This window comes from Octopus sinensis, linkage group LG4, assembly GCF_006345805.1.
Source record: "Octopus sinensis linkage group LG4, ASM634580v1, whole genome shotgun sequence".
NCBI classification, from domain to species: Eukaryota; Metazoa; Mollusca; class Cephalopoda; order Octopoda; family Octopodidae; genus Octopus; species Octopus sinensis.
Window position 1 is genome coordinate 46,147,892 of NC_043000.1, and position 21,809 is coordinate 46,169,700.

General features: G+C 35.1%; 1 protein-coding gene across 1 annotated transcript; it reads left to right on the plus strand.

Moving 5' to 3' along the window:
- Window positions 1-19,464: 19,464 nt before the first annotated feature.
- On the plus strand, window positions 19,465-20,037 carry LOC115210441 (protein GVQW3-like). The gene has a single exon (XM_029779043.1). It carries the CDS (start codon window positions 19,465-19,467, stop codon window positions 20,035-20,037), a length of 573 nt encoding a protein of 190 aa, XP_029634903.1.
- Window positions 20,038-21,809: the final 1,772 nt, after the last annotated feature.

Sequence of the window (21,809 nt, forward strand, 5' to 3'; positions counted from 1 at the left end):
GCTGCTGCGATGGCCCAACTCTCCAAACGGGCTTAGGACAACAATAAGCTGACCAAGACCACAAAAATGAAGATCTACCAGGCATGTGTACTCAGCACTCTACTGTATGGAAGCGAGACCTGGACGCTATACACACGCCAAGAGCGTCGCCTAAACATCTTTCACCTGCGCTGCCTCCGAAAAATCCTCCACATCAAATGGCAGAATCATATCCCCAACAAAGATGTCCTCAGGCAAGCAGGAATACCAAGCATGTTTGCACTCCTCACACAAAGACGCATGAGATGGCTTGGGCATGTTAGCCGTATGAAAGATGGCAGAATCCCCAAGGACATACTCTACGAAGAGCTTGCTAGGGGTACTAGGTCTGTGGGTAGACCGATCTTACGTTACAAGGATGTTTGCAAAAGGGATATGAAGGCCTGCGACATTAATATTAGCGGTTGGGAGGCAGTCGCCGGCAACCGTGGAAAATGGCGACGTGCAGTAAAAGAGGGAATACAAAGGAGTGACAGAGAGAGGAGAAATGGAAAGAAAGGAAGAGACGTAAACAAGAGACCATGGCACTACAACCAGCCAGGAACAGTCTTCGCTACATTTGCAGTACCTGCCAGAGGGAGTGTTTGTCCAGGATAGGACTACACAGCCACAGCAGGAAATGTATCAGGAAATAAAATATAACAGCCGGACTAGACCTAAAAAAAAAAAAAAAAAAGCGCAACTCCATTGTCTCCCGAGACAGAAAGGATGCCAATACAATTTATTTATTTTTAGTAAAATTTTGTTGCATTTTGCAACCTTTTCAATAGACATTGACACTGTCCATTATTGGAACTGCGTTCTTTTTTTTGTTTGCTTGTGTGCATTCATGTGTTAGTGTGCATGAGCATACATACATGTATGTATGTACTCTGCATGCATGTGTGTATGCATGTATGTGTGTACACACACATGCATATATATATATATATATATATATATATATATATATATGTATATATGCATGTGTGCACGTTTGTATGTATGCATGTATCCTGCATATTCATGTGCTTGTGTGTTTATGTGTATGTGTTTGTGTTCATGTTTTTGTCTTTGTATGTGTATGTGTATATATATGTGTGTATATATGTGTATATACTATATCCTCATCATCAGCAGCAGCATATAGTGGATGCCAAATGATTATGACGATAAGGATAATATATATATATATATATATATATATATATGTATATATGCATGTGTGCACGTTTGTATGTATGCATGTATCCTGCATATTCATGTGCTTGTGTGTTTATGTGTATGTGTTTGTGTTCATGTTTTTGTCTTTGTATGTGTATGTGTATATATATGTGTGTATATATGTGTATATACTATATCCTCATCATCAGCAGCAGCATATAGTGGATGCCAAATGATTATGACGATAAGGATATATATATATATATATATTTATATATACTGTTGAGTCTGGGGAGAGTCATTTGCTTTTAGTGACTTATAATTTAACATACTCACCGGTAAAATTTCCACTCATTTACTTATTTATTTTTCTAAAATTGCTGTTGCATCTTATAATAATTTTTAATAGTTGCATGAGTCAACAATTATTGAAAAGATTGCAAGATGCAACGAAAATTGTAGTAAACTAAATAAGTAAGTGAGTGGAAATTTTACCGGTGAGTGTGTTAAATTATAAGGCACGAAAAGAGAATGACTCTGCACAGACGCAACAGAATATGCTTCAACACATGAACTCACATAAAGAATCTTGCAAACCAAATCCCAAAACGAAATATATGTATGTATGTATATATGTATATATGTATGTATGTGTGTATGTATGTATGTATGTATGTATGTATGTATCAAAACAGTTTGATTCAAATTCGTTGCTATACTTAAGTTTCAAGTGTGATGCTAGTCATGGAAGGTCACATGATATCATGTTTCATGCTTGCATGCAGGTAACAGTTAGTTGGGAAATACTGCATGGTGAACAGGAAACTGACCATGTGGAAGACAAGAAATAGACTAGAAGTTAGTCAGGTTGTTGTGGGGGTGGGGAGTAAGAAATGGCGGCATGTGCAAGTATATAGTTATATATGTGGGTGTGTAGATGCACTCATATAGTTTTGCATGCATGTGTATATTGATGCAAGTGTGCACATCTATACATGAGCACACACATACACACATGATTGGATGAACATGCATGCATGTGTATTCATTAATAAGTACACATGTATATTTGCATACATACCAGTGAGAGCACAACAATGCATTCATGTGCACATGTGCATTAACACATGCTTGTGCGTAAGTATACAAAACAAGCATTGGGGATTGGTAAGTGTTGGGAATTGGTAAGTGTTGGGGCTTGGTATGTGTTGGGGGCTGGTAAACGTTGGGGATTGGTAAATAGCAGTCCTGGTCATGGGGCTGGTTGGTAGTGATTACCTTGGTGCAGGCGGTGCAAAGTAGTAGCTGGTACTAAACTATATCCAGGTTGTCGGCAGTCATAGGTCTGAAATTTGCCATAAGGGCACATCTCTGGTGACAACAATACAATAAAACTTATTTCTTGTTGATGGATACTGCGGGTTGTTGGAGGATATGCAGTCTTTTGCAGAGGCAGAGCTGGTAGTTGGGGGCACTGGGGGAATATAGTGGTGCTCTGTTGACAATAGTCCACTTGATGTTGGGTATTTCATCTTAGAGATCACAGAATCTCCAGAGAAAACGAGACAGGGAAGTAGAGTTCTCTCTATCCCTGGATCTGAATGAGTGCATATGCTGGGAGTATCTTCCCATGAAATCATTAGCTGTCATCTCTGTATAGTGTCTAGTAATGCCATCAGATGGTGTAAGGTGGCTCTGTATACTACGGCCCTAGAAGACAAGATCCTTCTAGAGGGCTCATGGTGGGGTTCCAGAAGTTGCAGGTTGGGGTTGCTGGTGGTGTGAGTACATTTTTACATCTGCTGATGTGTGCAATGTTAGAGGCAATATTATCTAAACAGGAGTAGCTTATCTTGACATTATGTAATACTTATGACCTGTGGGGAAGTGTTTCTTAATTAACGACAGGAAGCCCCTAGCTACATTGGTGGAAACTTCTAGGTAGAAAGAGGGTTATACCATATAATTTTTATCCTAATCTATTTGGGGTGAAGAGAGGGTGTTTGGGAGTTGTTCACATACGTGAGCTTCTTAGTAAACCTGCTCCTAACCAAAGCATCATTGTAGTGGGAGGCGGCCCTATTTCTCTATTAACCAAGGGTAGTCATTTACTAATGTCTGGAACAAGGCTTCTAATTACAGCAGGGAGATGGTTTGAGCTGTTGTGGATGTTTACTGTGCCCTCATTAGGGTTCTGGTATGGGTAATACTTTCCCGTCCTTAGGTCTAAGGTTACATCCAAGAAATCAACCGTCATCAGGTTGGCAGTAACCGTTATGGACAGGCTGAACTCCTTAAATATTTTTATCAAGTCCCTCCTGAACCTGTCCATGGTGTGGCCGTTCATATGGTTTGAGATAGTCAGGCTGTTGTTCCTATAGATGGTTGGTATGTCTCTTGAAGTATCCAAGATGTTTGACCCAACGAGGTTGGTGATTTCAGCCCTGTCAAAGCTCCCCATTGAGACGTCAAACAATAGGTTTTCTTTTTCACCCAGAACGAATCATCAGGAGCCAGAATTGACTTTCTGGCATTAATGATAATTCTGATGTCAAGGTCACTAATGCTGGTGTATTATTCAAAATGGCTGATGATTAGCATTCTGCTTGAAACTCAAGAGTACCAACAAATTTGAATCAAACTGTTTTGATCCATACATGTATCTCCCAATAAATTGGTTGAGTGCCCTTCTTTCGTTTGTCTACTCATTCATATATATATATGAATATATATATATATATAGTTCTATATATATATATATGATGAAAGTGAACAAACTGCATTAACTGAAAATGGCTAGTGGCATGTGTCAGAACAAAAACAGACAAAGGTATATTAGATGACATATATGATAAAATCTTGAGTCATTGAAATTACTTCTGCTTCCAGAGAAGATAGAACAAACAATTGATGTTTTCTGAAGTAACAACAAATGAGAATAGCACGTAATCTCATGAATCAAGTGCTCTCAAAAACTGATGTGCCATTAAAAGAAAAGACCACCTTATTGACAGATGTTGATACAAAGTTCCTGGCTTGACAGGCAACATCAGCAAAGCAGCTTCTCTACTTTAACTCCAAGCTTTGTACAGATTTTGTTGACTAAATTCACACACAATGTATTTGTCAATCTGGGGCTACAGTAGAAGGCAATTTTACAAAGTACTGCACAGGAGGAAAGGACACAAAATCAAGTGGATGCTAAGACGACTTCTAAACCAGCCATACACTGACAAATCTAGAAGAATCATAATTATTAAATATAAATAAGTAAAAATTAAGGATTTATTATAGTCAAACTTCTGGAATTACTTTTTTTATCAGTGCTTTTTCTTTTCTTTTACCACATTTTTGTCAAAAATGCATTGCCTTTGTTATGGATAGAGTTGAAAATAAGGAATAATTTAGTAAAATAACTTTTTCATTATTAGATTGATGTTTGGGACATAAATTAACACGGAATTTCGATAGACCATCATCACCACCACCACTACCACCACCACCACCACCACCACACCACCACCACCACCATCAGCATCATCATCATCATCATCATCGTTTAACACCCATTTCCATGCTGATATGGTTTGGATGGTTTGACAGGAGCTGGCTAGCCACAGAACTGTCCAGATTCTAATTGTCTGTGTCGTAGCATGGTTTCTATGGCTGGATATCCCTCCTTACTCCAACTACTTTACAAAGCGTGCTGGATGCTTTTTATGTACCATCAGCACAGGTACAGCTGCACAGCCCCAGCATGAGAGTATTTTATGTAGCACCAGCACTTGTAAAGGATAAGCCTGTATAAATGGATGATAATGATTTTAACTAGCTTGTCACCTCTCAGGTTAAAAAAATAAGTTTGTATCAGAACCAATGACAGTCTCATTTGGGTTAGTATCAAAGGGGTTAAAAACCTGATTATCAAATCATAGCTTGAAGATTGATATAATTTTAGGTCATGGAGTGTTTAGCTAGCTTCCTTGAATAGTCTTAGTTTCCAAAACACACAGATAGAATCTTATGGCAAACTAATAAAGTTTTCTCAATTTAGTTGGCATTTTTTTCTCAGATAAACTGATTCATAGAAATTGACTACATTTTATGACTAACGCTTCTTTGTTGAACATCATATATAGAATAATTAGGATATAATACTTCCCTGATTAACAGATATCTAAAATTCTATTTTCTTGTTATGCTATTAACACTGTTTCCTTTAACTAATCAAATATACTTATACTGTGTCTGTAGTTCTATTTTCTTATGTGACAAAAGCAGCTGCAGTTTTGTATCTGTACTAAAGTGGCATCTGTATTTTCTCTTAGCTCAATATAATTTTCTTCTTCATTATCACATAAGACTACCATAAAATGGTAGAATAACAAAGGAGCAAGTGTGGCTGTGTTATTAAGAAGTTTGCTTCAAAAGCCTATTATTTAGAGTTTCTTCTCTCCATATTAGAAGACACCTGTGGCCAGGTGACTTATATGTGTGTGTAGTAGGGGACTGTCTGTCCTTCAAGTTGATGTCTGTGTGCTGATTAAAAACAAGGTCACTGTCCATGCAAGCAGTGTCAATGACGATGATATTAATGAGGATGACACATCCTATACTTTAATACCATTTCTGAAGCATTCATCATATTCATACATATGAAATGCTTTGTGGCATTTCGTCTGTCTTTGTGTTCTGAGTTCAAATTCTGCTGGGGTCAACTTTGCCTTTCATCCTTTCGGGATCGATGAATTAAGTACCATTTGAAAACTGCGATCTTTGTAATCAACTTAATCTTTCCCTAAAACAGCCGGCCTTATGCAAAAATTTGAAATCAATTATTTAACTTCTTCCTCTGAAGAAGGAGCTGGTTTCTAAAGACGATACAAAACTCCATTATTAAAATGTAGATAGCAAAAGCAATGTCACATTTTAAACCCGAGAAAAGTCTTGCTTAGTTTTACTGTCATGCTTACAGATTGTAGTTGTAATGTGAAAGAGTTGGTTGATTTCTTTTTCTGAAAATGCAAACTTATTCAGACTGCCAGGCATTTACTTAGAAAACCAAGTGCACCAATTATTATTGGTATAAGTGTAGATTTGTAATCCAAATATAGGAACTGAAGGTTTCAAAGAAGTTGTCCATATTTATATTCTTTCTCCTTGATTTTCAAAGAGATTTTCTCTTTGATTTTCACATCAGCAGGACAGCCAACCTCCATGACAGTACATACTTTTCCTTGTCTGCCCCAAACAACAATATCTGATCTGTTATGTTTACACTTGATGTATGCATGTACACATTTTTACATACATATTTATATATATGCACATACACACATATATAATTGTATATGTATATATGTATACACACATACACACACATATGTATATATAATACAATGATGATATATATATATATAATCCTTTTTAACCATGTCATGCTGTGTTCCTGCTATTGTGGGAATAACTTAAATGTCATTTCTGATGGATTTCTGATAATGTGATAATGAACAACACATAGAGAAAAAATAAGATAAAATAATGAAATTAGACAACGGATCACATTGCAGCTTTGTAGCCAAGTGTGTTTATGACTTATTGTTTATGGTGTCCCTCATAGCTGGTGTTTACTTTTGTTTTTAATTGAAAAAATATAATTTTGAAATGAGAAGAGCATGTGATGAACCCAACACATCGTCTTGTAAATGAACAAGGTCTAGACTCTTCGCAATTCAGAAAAATATTGATATCTATTCTTTGAATGAAGAATTTACATTTATGCATACAATGAAAGTGATTCAGATGATCAAACTGGTGAAAGTAATGGGGAAAGCAATGATTTTTGGGAACAAGTATGGCGGTTGAAAGATAGGCTTACCATTGTTTTTCTCCCAAATTTTTTGTTGATTCTGTCCAATAGTTTGCCTAACAAATATGGTTGTTATTATTTTTCTCCTGATTTTTTTTTTGTCTTTTTATGATTCCATCACTAGTTTGTTTGTCTTGCAGACATGATAGTTGAGAGGAAGCTCTATTATTGTTTCTCTGAATATTTCTTGTGATTCCATCCATTAATTTGCCTCACAAATATGGCAGTTGAGAGAAAGACCTATTATTACATTTCTCCTGGATTTTTTTCTGATTCTGTCGATTAGTTTACCTGTAATCTTTACTCTTGAACTGTATTTGCAACATTTTCTTTTTTTGCTCAGAGCCCGAGTGGAGAGTAAAGTTAGAGACTGGGGTCCAGGTTTGAGGAGATTAATATACTCTGGCAGATTCAAATGTGAATATGCTAGTTGGTGCTGCTTTATGTTTGTGGAGAATAACTTCTTAAATAATGTGTTTGCAACATATTTAATTCATTGAGGAAAGGAGATTTTGAGCCACAACAGTATTTCAATCTGGTTATGTCTCTTCAATTAAAGGTAGCCTAGATCTATGAATCTAAGCAAGAATCTTGGTTTTTGTTAATATATATATATATAAAAAAAGAAAATGATTTTTGTTTTGCTGATGTGTTGCTAATATCAACCAAACTGATAATAAATCATGAGTGTATGGAGAACAGAAAAAATCAAAACAATGATGTAGATATTCATTCATAATACAATCAAGCAGATTCAAATGTGAATGTTTTTCACTTATATTTTACCGATAGAAAATAATCTTCAGACACTCTATTCACAACACATATGAGTCATTGATTTAAGGGAACTTTGAGGCACTCTAGTATTTCAACTTGGTGTCTCTGAAGTTAAAGGTTCCATGGGTCAATGATAACACACTGTCTGAAAAGAAAGTGTTTTCCGTAGACAAAATACAACAGTGGTTAGCATGTTTATGTTGAAATCTGCTGAAACATATTAAAAATGCTCCAGTATGGCCATAGTCAAATGACTGAAACACGTAAAAGAAGAAAAGAATACGACATTGTTTCGATTTTTGCTGTTCTCCATGCATCAACCAAGAATTTGTTCATAGAAATGTAGACAAGAACTAAAATTCTTCTTTTGATTCATTGAACAAGGGTACATGTGACTGAAGTGCCTTTCACTGAGGACATAACCAGGATGAAATAAATACTACAGTCTCTCAAAATTCCATTAGCACGATGAATTGAATGCATTGTGAACACACATTGTCTGAAAAAAGTTGTTCTCTGTAGACAAAATACAATAAACAGTGATTAGCATATTCACAATAAAATCTGCCAGAATGTATCATGAATGAATATATACATCGTTGATTTGATTTTCACCATTCTTTATGCATGTGAGTATCTGTTATATATATGTGTTAGTATGCACATGTATATGTCTGCACAGATACACTAACACACTCATGAATATATATATATATATATATATATTATATATATATGCATGTGTGTGTATGTGTGTGTGTGTTACTTATAATATTTTCATATCTCTTCTTTCTGTACTGTTGTATGTAATGTTAATTTTCATCTCAAATGTATCACCACCTGTTTTATGTATATATGCTGTGGGGACTGGTGTTTTGGGATACTTGCCATCTACCAAATTCTTTTCACAAAGCACTTGTTAGCCTGAGATTTTTGATAACAAAAAAGATCATTCACAAGATTCCATGCAGTGGGATGGGATTCAAAATCAGGTGATTCCAAAGCAAACTTCTTAACCACACTACCATACTTGCATCTATGAAAAATGCTATTATTGATCTGCTAAATATTTTGCAGGTCTGTATTTCTCTGCTAGTCTGTTAAGCTGTATATGAGAACATTTCTACAATGCAATGACAATGCAGTACTTGAAAGAACTGTCTCATCATGCATAGATAGCCATAGCCTGTTCTCTGGAAAGTTAAGGATATTCTTGATTTAGGCCCACATGCCAGGTGCAATCAAGCAAACCTATAATAAATGATATTTCCATTAGAGCATAGCGCATTTTTGTTAATTAATTAATTTGTTTATTTATTCTTTGAGACAATGTATTTAGGACCAAATTAGCCAATATATCAATCCTTCATTTTTGAAACTCTGTATGACTCATAGAGATTTAGCTGCTATTTTTTGCTGGTCGTAATATTGTGTAGAAGAGGCATGGGCCATCCTTTTCTAGCAGTAGTTCTTAAGAAATATTTGCTTACCATGAGTTAGGTTGTATCACCTAAAAAAAAATAACAAACCTCATATATTGTCTGTATTCATTAGTTGATAATTTGAGGGATTTTCCAGCTCTACAAGGCTTTGATCAAGAGAAAGCTTAAGTGAATGAAAAATAGAAAGAAGGAACATTATTCTAATTAACAGAATCGAACATAGAGATTATGCTATAAAATTTGAGCAGACATTCTTTGTTTGAATAATCAGGACATTATTTGTGCCATTCAAAAATTCATTAAGTTTAAGATCCATTAGTGCTATATACTCCTCAGGCTTGCTATAAAATATCCCTTGCTGAGAAAGTTACTTATATCAGAAATCACAAATAAAAATACTCTTGTATAAGTAATATCATCATCATCATCATTATCATAATTTGATGATTGCTTCCATGCTGGCATGGGTTAGATGGTTTGACTGGAGCTGGTAAGCTTGAGAGTTGCACCAGGTTACCACAGCTGGATACCCTTCTAGATGCCAACCACTACAAGTGTGTAATGGATGTGTTTATGGATGTGTTTATGAGCCACCAGCATTAGCCAAATATCTTTAATTACCTCACCTCCGAAAAAATGTAGAATTTCTCCTTTCTTATCTAATTTCAGTCTAGGGCACTAATTAATGACACTTAGAAAAATGAATATGTGAATAATGTGTTGTTCTTATTACTGTATATCGTTTAAAAATTTTCTTTCCATTTATTTATTTTTTCTTTTGTTTATATTCAAAAACTCTAATATTGTATTGTTAGTTAGATTCTGCAATTAAAACAAAAGTGTAAGAAAATATTTTAAACAAATAGATTTTTAAATTGTAAGAAGAGTATTAATAGAAACCATGAGAAATACATTTCCATGATTAAATCAGCCAGGATGCAATAGTTATTCTTGCAACTTGCATTTTCACTGTATACCATTCTATTGCTCAACCACTTTCCAAGTAATTGCACTAATGTTAACATTACAAATGTCTAATTAAAAATTTAAAAAAAACAGAATGTTGATGTTAGTAAATGAATTTGGTGTAAATAAAATTTTTAAACATTCAATTTAAATAATTGAAAGAATCCTCCACACACAGCCACTTAAAATTCCAAAATGTCTAAATAAATGTATTGATTAGAATGCTAAGTAAATCCATATATAGTAATTGGTCTCAAGGCTTTTAAATATTTAGTAACATTAACATATTAAAAATGCCATTTTAGTTATACACAAACACACACGAGTATGAGTGTGTGTGTGTGTGTATGTGTGTGAGTGTGTGTGTGTATGTGTGTGCATATATATATCTTCCTTTTGCATTTCTTTTCTGTGCTAGCAAGAGTTGAAGGATCATTGCAATTTCCTCAGACAGCATTATCGTTATTATTATTATTATTATTATTATTATTGTTATTATCATTATTATCATTATTATCATCATCATCATTATTATTATTATTATTATCATTATTATTATTATTATTATTACTATTGCTATTATTATTATTATTATTATTAGTAGTAGTAGTAGCAGCAGCAGCAGCAGTAGTAGTAGTAGTAGTAGTAGCAGCAGTAGTAGTAGTAGTAGTAGTAATTTTGCACTATTTACATGCACTATTTTTCTGCACTTTCTCTCTTCAGAGTGACACAATGTATCTTTCTGTCCAGTTTGGCTTGCCTGAAGAAGTAACTGCATGCTATAGAACATCCAATGTAACTGGCCACTGGCCACTGGAGCAGCTTAAATAAACTTCTCTGTACACGCATTCTTCTCTAGATTATGACTTAAACACACACACACACACACACACACACACACACACACACACACACACACACACACACACAACACACACACACACACAGACACACACACACACATGCACAGATAAAGAGAAAGGTAGATGGACAGAAAGACAGACAAAGAGACAGACAGATACATAGATAAATAGATAGACAGAAGGATGGATGGATGGATGGATGAAAGATATCGCATAATGGAGTGAATGGGATATATTTGTGTGATTATGTTACTTTCTCATTTGTGATTGGTTATAGCTGTCAACATGCATTGGTTTACATCTCTTGAAGTGAAGATAAATGCAATAAATCAAGAAATTATTTTACAATGATATGTATTACACCATAATTTGTCTTTGTAGTCCAGATTCATGCCACTGGCCACACTGAGTTGTTTTCCTTAGCTGAATTATGTTCTAGTTTTATGTATACTTGTGCGAGTCTGTGTATGTGTATGTGTATGTGTGTGTATGACTGCATGTTCGTGTATGTATGTATTTATGTATGTGTATATTTGCGTGAGGGTGGGGTGTTTATTTAGGGTAGATGGCTCTGTGGTTTGAGTGTTGCACTCATGACTGCATGATTGTGGGTCTGATTCTTGGAATGGATAGTGTGTTGTGTTATTGAGCAAAAATACCTCATCTCACATTGTTCTGTGATCATGTCAATATCTGATATGCAAATATACCATGTTTTTTCACAGATAATATCAATTTAATGGAGGAAGTGAGCTAATATAGAGCACAAATATTTGATCACTATAAAAAAACATCATCTGTATAGGTCATTATATCATAATCATCATCATCATCATCGTTTAACGTCTGCTTTCCATGCTAGCATGGGTTGGACGATTTGACTGAGGTCTGGCGAACCAGATGGCTGCATCAGACTCCAATCTGATCTGGCAGAGTTTCTACAGCTGGATGCTCTTCCTAATGCCAACTACTCTGAGAGTGTAGTGGGTGCTTTTACGCGCCACTGGCACGTGGGCCAGTCAGGTGATACTGGCAATGACCATGCTCAAATAGTGCTTTTTATGTACCACCTGCACAGGAACTGGTCCAGTGTATGTGGGTGTATGTGTGATAAAGTACTGAATGCATGTTACTGCATACACACAAAAGTGTGAAAATGTTCTCAATACAGAAGTAGCTGTGTGGTAAGGAGCTTGCTTCCCAACCACGTGGTGCTGGGTTCAGTCACATTGCATGGCATTTTGGAAAAGTGTCTTCTACTATAGCCTTCGGCTGACCAAAGCCTTGTGAGTGGATTTGGTACACGGAAACTGAAAGGAGCCCATTGTATATATGTATATATATATATATATACACATGTGTGTGTATGTGTGTGTGTGTTACTTATAATATTTTCATATCTCTTCTTTCTGTACTGTTGTATGTAATGTTAATTTTCATCTCAAATGTATCACCACCTGTTTTATGTATATATGCTGTGGGGACTGGTGTTTTGGGATACTTGCCATCTACCAAATTTTTTTCACAAAGCACTTCTTAGCTTGAGATTTTTGATAACAAAAAAGATCATTCACAAGATTCCATGCAGTGGGATGGGATTCAAAATCAGGTGATTCCAAAGCAAACTTCTTAACCACACTACCATACTTGCATCTATGAAATATCTATATAATTATTTATATGTGTGTGTGTGTACGTATGTATGTGTGTGTATGTATGTATGTATATATGTATGTATGTATATGTATCTTTGCGTGTGTGTCTGTGTTTGTCCTCCCATTACCATTTGACAACTGGTGTTAGTGTGTTTTAGTTCCCATAACTTAGTGGTTCAGCAAAAAAGCCCGATAGAATAAATACTAGGTTTGAATGATAAGTACTGGGATTAATTCATTTATCTAAAAAGTTCAAGGCAGTGCTCCGACATGGCTGCAGTTAAATGACTGAAACAAGTAAAAGATAAAAGATACAAGAATTAATATTATACCTAAATAAAGTAACCAATGAGCTGTCAGAATTATTGACCACAGAAGTTGATGTCATCGACTTAGCCCCTCCCCCAAAATTGCTGGCCTTGTACTAAGATTTGAATTCAGCATTATTTAATCAAAGATGACAGTGAGCTGACAGAATAAATAACATTTGGGGCAAAATGCTTAGTGGAATTTTGTCTTTCTTCGTGTTCTGTGCTCAAGTTTCTCCTAGGTTGACTTTGCCTTTCATCCTTTCAGGGTTGGTAAAATTAGTACCAGTTAAACACTGGGGGTCGTTGTAATCAAGTTACCCCCCCCCCCCAATTACTGATATTGTACCAAAATTTGAAATCAATATCATATTTAATTAAAGCTAAGGTTTTACTATTACAATCCTGGATATTTGAGTGGTAGTCAATTATGAAAAGAGAGTGAAGAGCAAAGAGAAAAAAGGGAGAAGCAGAAAGAGAAGACAAGAATGAAGGTACTTTAAACAATCTTACAAAGATCTCTTAAAGACAATATGAAAGTAGAAAAAAGAAAAGGACAGAGTGACTGTATATTTTTGATATACTCTTTTACTCTTTTACTCTTTTATTTGTTTCAGCTATTTGACTGCAGCCATGCTGGAGCACCGCCTTTAGTCAAGCAAATCTACCCCAGGACTTATTCTTTGTAAGCCTAGTACTTATTCTATTGGTCTCTTTTGCCGAACCGCTAAGTTACAGGGACGTAAACACACCACCATCGGTTGTCAAGCGATGCCGGGGGGACAAATACAGACACACAAACACACACACACACGAACACACACCACATATATATATACATATATACGATGGGCTTCATTCAGTTTCCATCTACGAAATCCATTCACAAGGCTTTGGTCAGCCCGAGGCTATAGTAGAAGACACTTGCCCAAAGTGCCACGCAGTGGGAATGAACCCGGAACCATGTGGTTGGTAAGCAAGCAACTTACCACACAGCCACAAAAAAAAAGAAAATCCATTATGCAAGTGTTAATTGCAAAGCATTCAAATATAAACTCATGAAATCAATGATAAAAAAATTATTGCAACAGTCTATAACCAAAACATTAATCTTAGTAATTTATGCATTTCAGTGAAATTAAATTATTTTACTCCATAATGGAAATATCCACAATGGAATCTCTGAATATATTCCACTTTGCAGACACAAAATCCATTTGTACTAAATAATTACAAGTTCCTCTTACCATTAGTGATCTCTTATTCATTATGTATTAAACTACTATAAAGTTATCTCTCCTATGTTATATACTGGACAGTCATAAATAAATAATTCTCTAAGATTGTCTATCATTACAACTATGTGGTTGTGTGTGTGTGCGTATATCATATATATATATATATATATATATATATATATATATATATATATATATTATATATATATATATATCTTTCTATTTGTGTGTTTATATGTACACATGTGTATTTATTCTTGATACATTGTAATTCTTATTTACAATAGTTGTCTTCCATATCAAGATATGCAATCTTTCAAGAACATTTTTATTCATGTTTGTTTTTCCTGAACATTGTATTATGCTGTCCTTGTAACCAGAGAGAAAGAAATGTTTCTGTCTGGCCTCTCATCTCTCTGGTACTCGTCTTCTTCCCTGCAGCTTGGGTCATAAGGGATGGCACGGGATCTTTGTTCAGTCTCCCTAACACCATCCTCATCTTTGTATTTGTCCTATCCAAGGCTGGTTATAATATCAGTTTTACAAGATTTATTGGGGAGTAATTTAAAATTAAAACAACTACAGAACTACATTCTCTTGCCTACCTTCTTATTTCTTTATTGCCCACAAGGGGCTAAACATAGAGGGGACAAATAAGGACAGACATAGGAATTAAGTCGATTACATCGACCCCAGTGTGTAACTGGTACTTAATTTATCGACCCCGACTGGATGAAAGGCAAAGTCGACCTCGGTGGAATTTGAACTCAGAACGTAACAGCAGATGAGATACCACTAAGCATTTCGCCCGGTGTGCTAACACTTCTGCCAGCTTTCCACCATTCTTACCTACCTTTTTGCCATTTCACAATTACTGATCAAGAGTGCCATATTGAAAAAAATTTTGACTGTTTTAGATGGGTTTATAGACAACTGTTTTAGCAGCAACTACAGCCATCCCCAGATAGACATACAAATTTAATGCTATTATTGTTGCTCTTTAGATCTAGGTGAAGTCTGATCAAGAAGACTTATGGTCAAAGGACTTCTGATCAGGATTGCTGCACCATTTTTTATTTCTTAATTTCACATATTATCTTAGGTTTTTTTTTTACTCAATGCATCCTTCCCTTTTTAAAATGGTAGGAAGGGATTTGGTTGCTATTTCTTGCTGATCATGTTATCACATTTCTGTCTCTTTGCTAGTACACATAACACAGGAAGAAATCAGACATTTTATATCATTGTTTTTGTTGTCGTTTAACCAAAAGATTAACCCTGAGTGAATATGGGTGCAATACCATAGTTATAGTCAAATATCCTTCAGTCAAGACCATCTTATTGTTTTGGAGTATTTAGGAGTACATTACATAATGTGTGCTTATCTTTTCAAGATGAAAGGTGTGATATGAAGGCACTTTAATTGTGTTTCTAACAAGTTAAGTAACCAGAGAGGAATTATGGAAGGAGTCAGATACAAAAGAAATAAAATAGAGATTACAAGGTATAAACATCTATAAACATGTATAAAAGGAACATGATGTAGAAAGAAGATTAAGCTGCTATGGGATGTGAGGCATATAGAGGATAACAGTATAAATAAGTACAGAGTATTTAGAGAGGGTGGAGCCTGTAGAAGAGGGACACCTACAAAGATATGAAATGAAGTAGGGAAGGCTGATTCAAGCAGCTCAGTCTCATAGTGTATTATCAGGACTGATGACATGCTACAGTAGAGAAATCCTGTCCAACCATGCTGGTATGATGGAACAAGCGTTAAATTAGAGGGAATGAAGGAAGCTGGGTGTTATAACATAACAATATTTTTAGTTTCTTTGTCCACCATTTGGCACCAGCTGAGTTACCATCTGCTTCCCCACATATATATATATATATATATATATATATATATATAATATATATATATATATATATATATATATATGTATATATATATAATCAAAATAAGCAACAAGGATGTCCAGAGGTAATGCAGTATGATTGTTTCATTTAATTGAATTCTATGTCTTTGTGCAGCTGAGGATTGCTCTGCATTTTAAATTGATGTAATGATTGCCTTGATCAATTAAATGGAGTTATATGAAACGATTGTACTGCATTACCTCTGGATATCCTTGTTGCTTACTTTGATTTTAATCTCCTTACTTTGAAATGCTTTGGATAACACCGTATTAAATTCTGGTGCCTCAACTTAAGTACCATATTCATCTGAATCTATATATATATGTATGCATGTATGTATGTACATGCACACAAACAAAATATTATATGTACGCATGTATGTATGTATCTATATGTGAAGGCTGTTTCAACTGTCCTTTTAACATTTAAATAATATATAGCAATTTTATTGTATACATTATTATAACTTGTGTTTATGTTATTTCAGTACTCTTTCAAATATAATGTAAATATTGTTTGGCACACACACACACAGTCTCTCTCTCTCTCTCTCTCTCTCTCTCTCTCTCTCTCTCTCTCTCTCTCTCTCTCTCTCTCTCTCTCTCTCTAGATACATACATACATACATAGACAGATAGATAGAAATATATTAAAACAAAAGTTAAATTCTGGTCATAGGGTTACCAAAGGCTTCATAACCACAAAAGCCACAGCCTTGTAGATAGCTCATCACACTCTATATAAAGACAAAAAAAATTAAACTTTCTGCCATGCAGATGTGGTATATATGTAAGTATATATACAAATTTTAATAAGGGTAGAAATTGATATTAATCAATTAAAACCAGTGGCCTAGCATATTAAAAAATCCGAAGATTAAAATATTTTTACATACAAAATTTAAAGGACTGACCACTATTTGAGAACATATTCTTTGTGGAAAATAGCGATTTGACGTCTATATCTGGCATGTTGACGGTACACTTTAAGTGGTCAGTCCTTTAAATTTTGTATGTAAATATATATATATATATATATTGCTTCATATATATTATGTAAGTGATTATTAAAAGATGAGATGAAATTCATTGTCCCAATAGCAATCCTATTCATATGCTCAAGCATACCAAATTCAACAGCCACATGTGTTCTCATATCAGTAGTAGGACAGTAGAAAAGCAATCAAAGAATTTCTGGCCCATAGAAGTGGACACGGATGGACTGGAAAAAGGAGTTTAATGAAGTTATTGAGGATGTGGATTAAGGTTGCAGTGAAGTAGTGGAAAGGAAGAATACAAACAGAGGCAAAATATATACTAAAAAGCTCAACTGATTTTGGTTGCTTGCCAGTTAATATTAATGCAAAAAGGACCTATGAACCATCATCCTGTATACGTGTGTGTGTTTTATGTATGTGTGAGTATGTGTGTGAATGTGTGCATATATACATACATACAAATATATATATATATATGTATACATATATATATATATATGCACACACACACATTATATGTCTATTTTTAAATTTTTCTATGTGTGTGCAGATACATATATATATATATATACACATATATATGCATATATGTATGTATATATAGCTATATATATATATATATATATATATATGTATGTATGTATACATATATATATATATATATATATATACACACACACACATATATATATATATATATATATGCATATATGTATGTATATATATATATAGGTGTGTGTGTGTGTCTGTGTGTATAGGTAACTAGCTGAGAAATGAGAGAATATATTAAAACACAGAGAGAAATCTCTAAATATTTTCTCTGTGAAGAAACTAAATATTAGCAATGACAAAACCTCATAAATATACAATATGAATGGCACTAAGGTGTATGCTTTAAATCAACTTTCGAAAATTGATGGCATATTTGTAAATTGCTTTACTGTTTGCAATTAACTTTAACAGCTTTGACTAAAAATCATTGAACGAATTCCCAATTTAGGTAATATTTCATTATCTTATTTGATGGCTCTATAAATTCATGCATTCAAAATTCATGTTAGTCAGAAATATAGGAAGCAGTAAAGTATAATTCACATTCTCTTCCCCATTCATATTTCTCTATTGAACGTAGAAAGAAAGTTTATTTCATCCATGCTGACTGACAGCAGCACAAAGATTAGGTGTCTACAGAATTGTGCTGGTGCAGTCAAGGTTCAAATGTTCAATTTATGTCAGTAACAAACAGAGACTTAGAAGCTGAATCCCTTGTGCATGCATTCACCTATGAGAAATAAAGGAGGGCTATGCCTTTAAAATTATTATACATAATACTATGGCATACTGGAGGAGGTTCTTCTCTTCATTTTTTTTTTTTCTCTTCTGTGTAACGCTAATAAATTCAGTATTATGTTTATATATATATATACAGAAAAGTCATTTTATTCTGCACAGGTAGAAATATAGAAAAAGTGTGAAAATGCACTGGAGTTTGTTTAGAATTTTTATTTTAAAATTTTTAAAGGGTTTTACTGGGTTGACAGCCCTTTCTGGTTTTCAAACTCTGGTGCAAGTCTCTTGCAGAGAATCAAGACAGTTGCAGCATAGCTCTACGTCTTTCTATCTCAACTTTTAGAAAATCAGAGAAATTTGTGAAAGTCTTTAAAAATTTGAAAATAAAAATCTAAACAAATCCTAGTGCATGCATTTCCAGCTTCTTATTACTATACACACACACACCACACACACACACACACACACACACACATATATATATATATAATATATATATATATACGTGTATATATATATATACATACATACACCCTCACACACACATATATATAAATGTAGGGATAAGCAACTTAGACAGATATATATGGTGTGTATATATATATATGTATATATATATATATATATATATATATATATATATATATATATATATATATATATATGTACACACCATATATATCTGTCTAAGTTGCTTATCCTACATTTACTCCTATATATGTATGAGGGGTGTATGAAAAGTTTTGAGTCTAACCTAGAAACGGGGCTGCTAGGTAGCTGAAACAATTTTTTCTGGTAAGTACAGTCTTTTCGGAGTATTCTTGCTCATTTTCATGATTCTGATATTTTAATTTTCTTTGTTACAAATGTTTGAATAAACATGTGTCGAGGTTACAGGGAAAATGGAGAAAACTGAGTATTTGTGATGTCATAAAGTACCTTCATTTGAAAGGCATGACTCCATCAGAAATCCATGAAGATATGGTGAGAACCTTAACAGACAATGCTCCTTCATATGCAACAGTCAAACGCTGGGTAAATGAATTTCAGCATGGCAGGGAGAGTGTGGAAGATGATCCCACAGCAGGGAGCCCTCCAACTGCAAACACTGAAGACAACATTGACCTTGCTCTTGATATGATAATGCAAGATCATCGAATATTATGTCGCCAGATAGCTGAGAGACTGGGCATCTCAAATAAAAGAGCAGACAACATTGTAACAAAAGAACTTGGGTTCTCAAAGGTTTCTGCAAGGTGGGTCCCTCGCATTTTGACTCCTGAACAGAAACGCACCAGGTGCACTTTGTCTACGAGCAATCTGGAACTGTTTGGAGCCGACGAAGAGAATTTTCTTGCTCGTTTTATTACAAAGGACGAAAGTTGGGTTCATCACTACCAGTCTGAAACCAAAGAACAATCAAAGCAGTGGAAGAACACATCTTCTACCCCAAAGAAGGCCAGGTCACTCCTTCAGCTGGCAAGGTCATGGTGTCAGTTATTTTTGATTTTCAAGGTGTCTTGCTGATCGATTACCTTGAAAAGGGTCACACCATGACAGGGCTGTATTATTCTCAGCTACTGTAATGTCTCTGGGAAGGAATCAAAGAAAAAAGTCAGAAATGCTCACCAGAGGAGTCCTTTTTCATCACGACAATGCTCCAGCCCACACCTCAGTGATTGCAATGGCAACAATTCCTGATTGTGGATATGAACCTGTTCTCCGTCTGCCTTATTTACTAGACTTAGCTCCCTCTGACTTTCATCTATTCCCAAAAATGAAAAAATCCCTGGCTGGTTGCTATTTTGCCACTGACAATGATGTCATAGACACTGTAGGAAGTTTCTTAATATCTCAAACAAAAGAGTTCCGCTACGCTGGGATAATGGCACTTCAGCACCGCTGGAGAAAGTGTTCAGCCATCAAAGAGGACTATGTTGAAAAATAAATCATCAGAAGTCTTGTACTCTTTTGTTTTTTTGAGGCTCAAGACTTTTCAGACACCCCCTCGTATGTATGTGTGTGTGTGTATAGAAAATGAAGGAGTGTTGTTTTTTACGTGTATAATTTGTAGAAGGAACTGCTTGAGTCATGCAGGCTTGGTCATCCGTCAGAGAAGTCACAGAAATCAACCCCTTGTTAATTGTTATATGGCTATTCTTCTCAACAGAACATGCGCAGCCTGTGGAAAGATATGCAGTTCAGTTGGAAGATTATAAAAACATGTCAAAAGACTTCATATTGTGGCATCTGCTTCTTCTGCCAGCCAACACGGCTGTGCATGATGCAATAAAATGTGCAAGATTTTGGCAGGTCTAAGGAGTCATATGAGGGCCTCACACTGTATTATCAATGACTCATTTCAATGATACTTTCTAATAATGATTTTGCTCGTATACGAGAAAGCATCTACTATATGTATGCATGTATGTATGTATGTATACATATATATGTATATGTATGTGTGTGTGTGTGTGTGTGTGTGTATAGGCAAGTCTCTTCTACTACAACCTCGGGCTGACCAAAGCCTTGTGAGTAGATTTGGTAGATGGAAACTGAAAGAAGCCTGTCATATATATAAATATATATATATTATATATATATATATATGTGTGTGTGTGTGTATATGTTTGTGTATCTGTGTTTGTCCCCCCAACATCACTTGACAACTGATGCTGGTGTGTTTACGCCCCCGTAACTTGGTGGTTTGGCAAAAGAGACCGATAGAATAAGTACTAGGCTTAGAAAGAATATGTCCTGGGGTCGATTTGCTCGACTAAAGGTGGTGCTCCAGCATGGTCGCAGTCAAATGACTGAAACAACTAAAAGAGAGTAAAAAAATATATATATATAGGAGGAATTACAACCGTGTTTCGTGGTCTGCTATCACAACAGCTCCTTTATAGGATCCAGTTAGCTCAAGACATCATCAGGAGGAACCACGTCTGGTATCGGCCCCTACTCCTCTACCGTTTGACGTGGCGGCCCCCCTCTTTCGGAGGTGTCTTCAGCTCTGGTGTTGGGTGCATGTCTTCTTTCTTCTTCTTTCTTCTGTTCCCTGGCCTCTTCGATGTATCGTCAGCGAGTGTCAGCCGGTGACTGACTGTCTTGTCAAATTTTTCCCTTTAAGTACCTGCCACATAGGCTCCAACAGGCAGCCCCAGCAAGTTGTCACGTGACACTGTCTCACCAAGAGAGTAAAAAAAGAAATATATATATATATGTTTGTACATATTTGTACTTATGTATACTCTATTTGCTGGTAGATTGGATGTGCATTTCTCATTGGGCTATTAAAG

Excerpts from the sequence above, each read along its gene's own strand:
- LOC115210441 (XM_029779043.1), top strand. The coding sequence starts at position 19,465 with ATGACTCCATCAGAAATCCATGAAGATATGGTGAGAACCTTAACAGAC.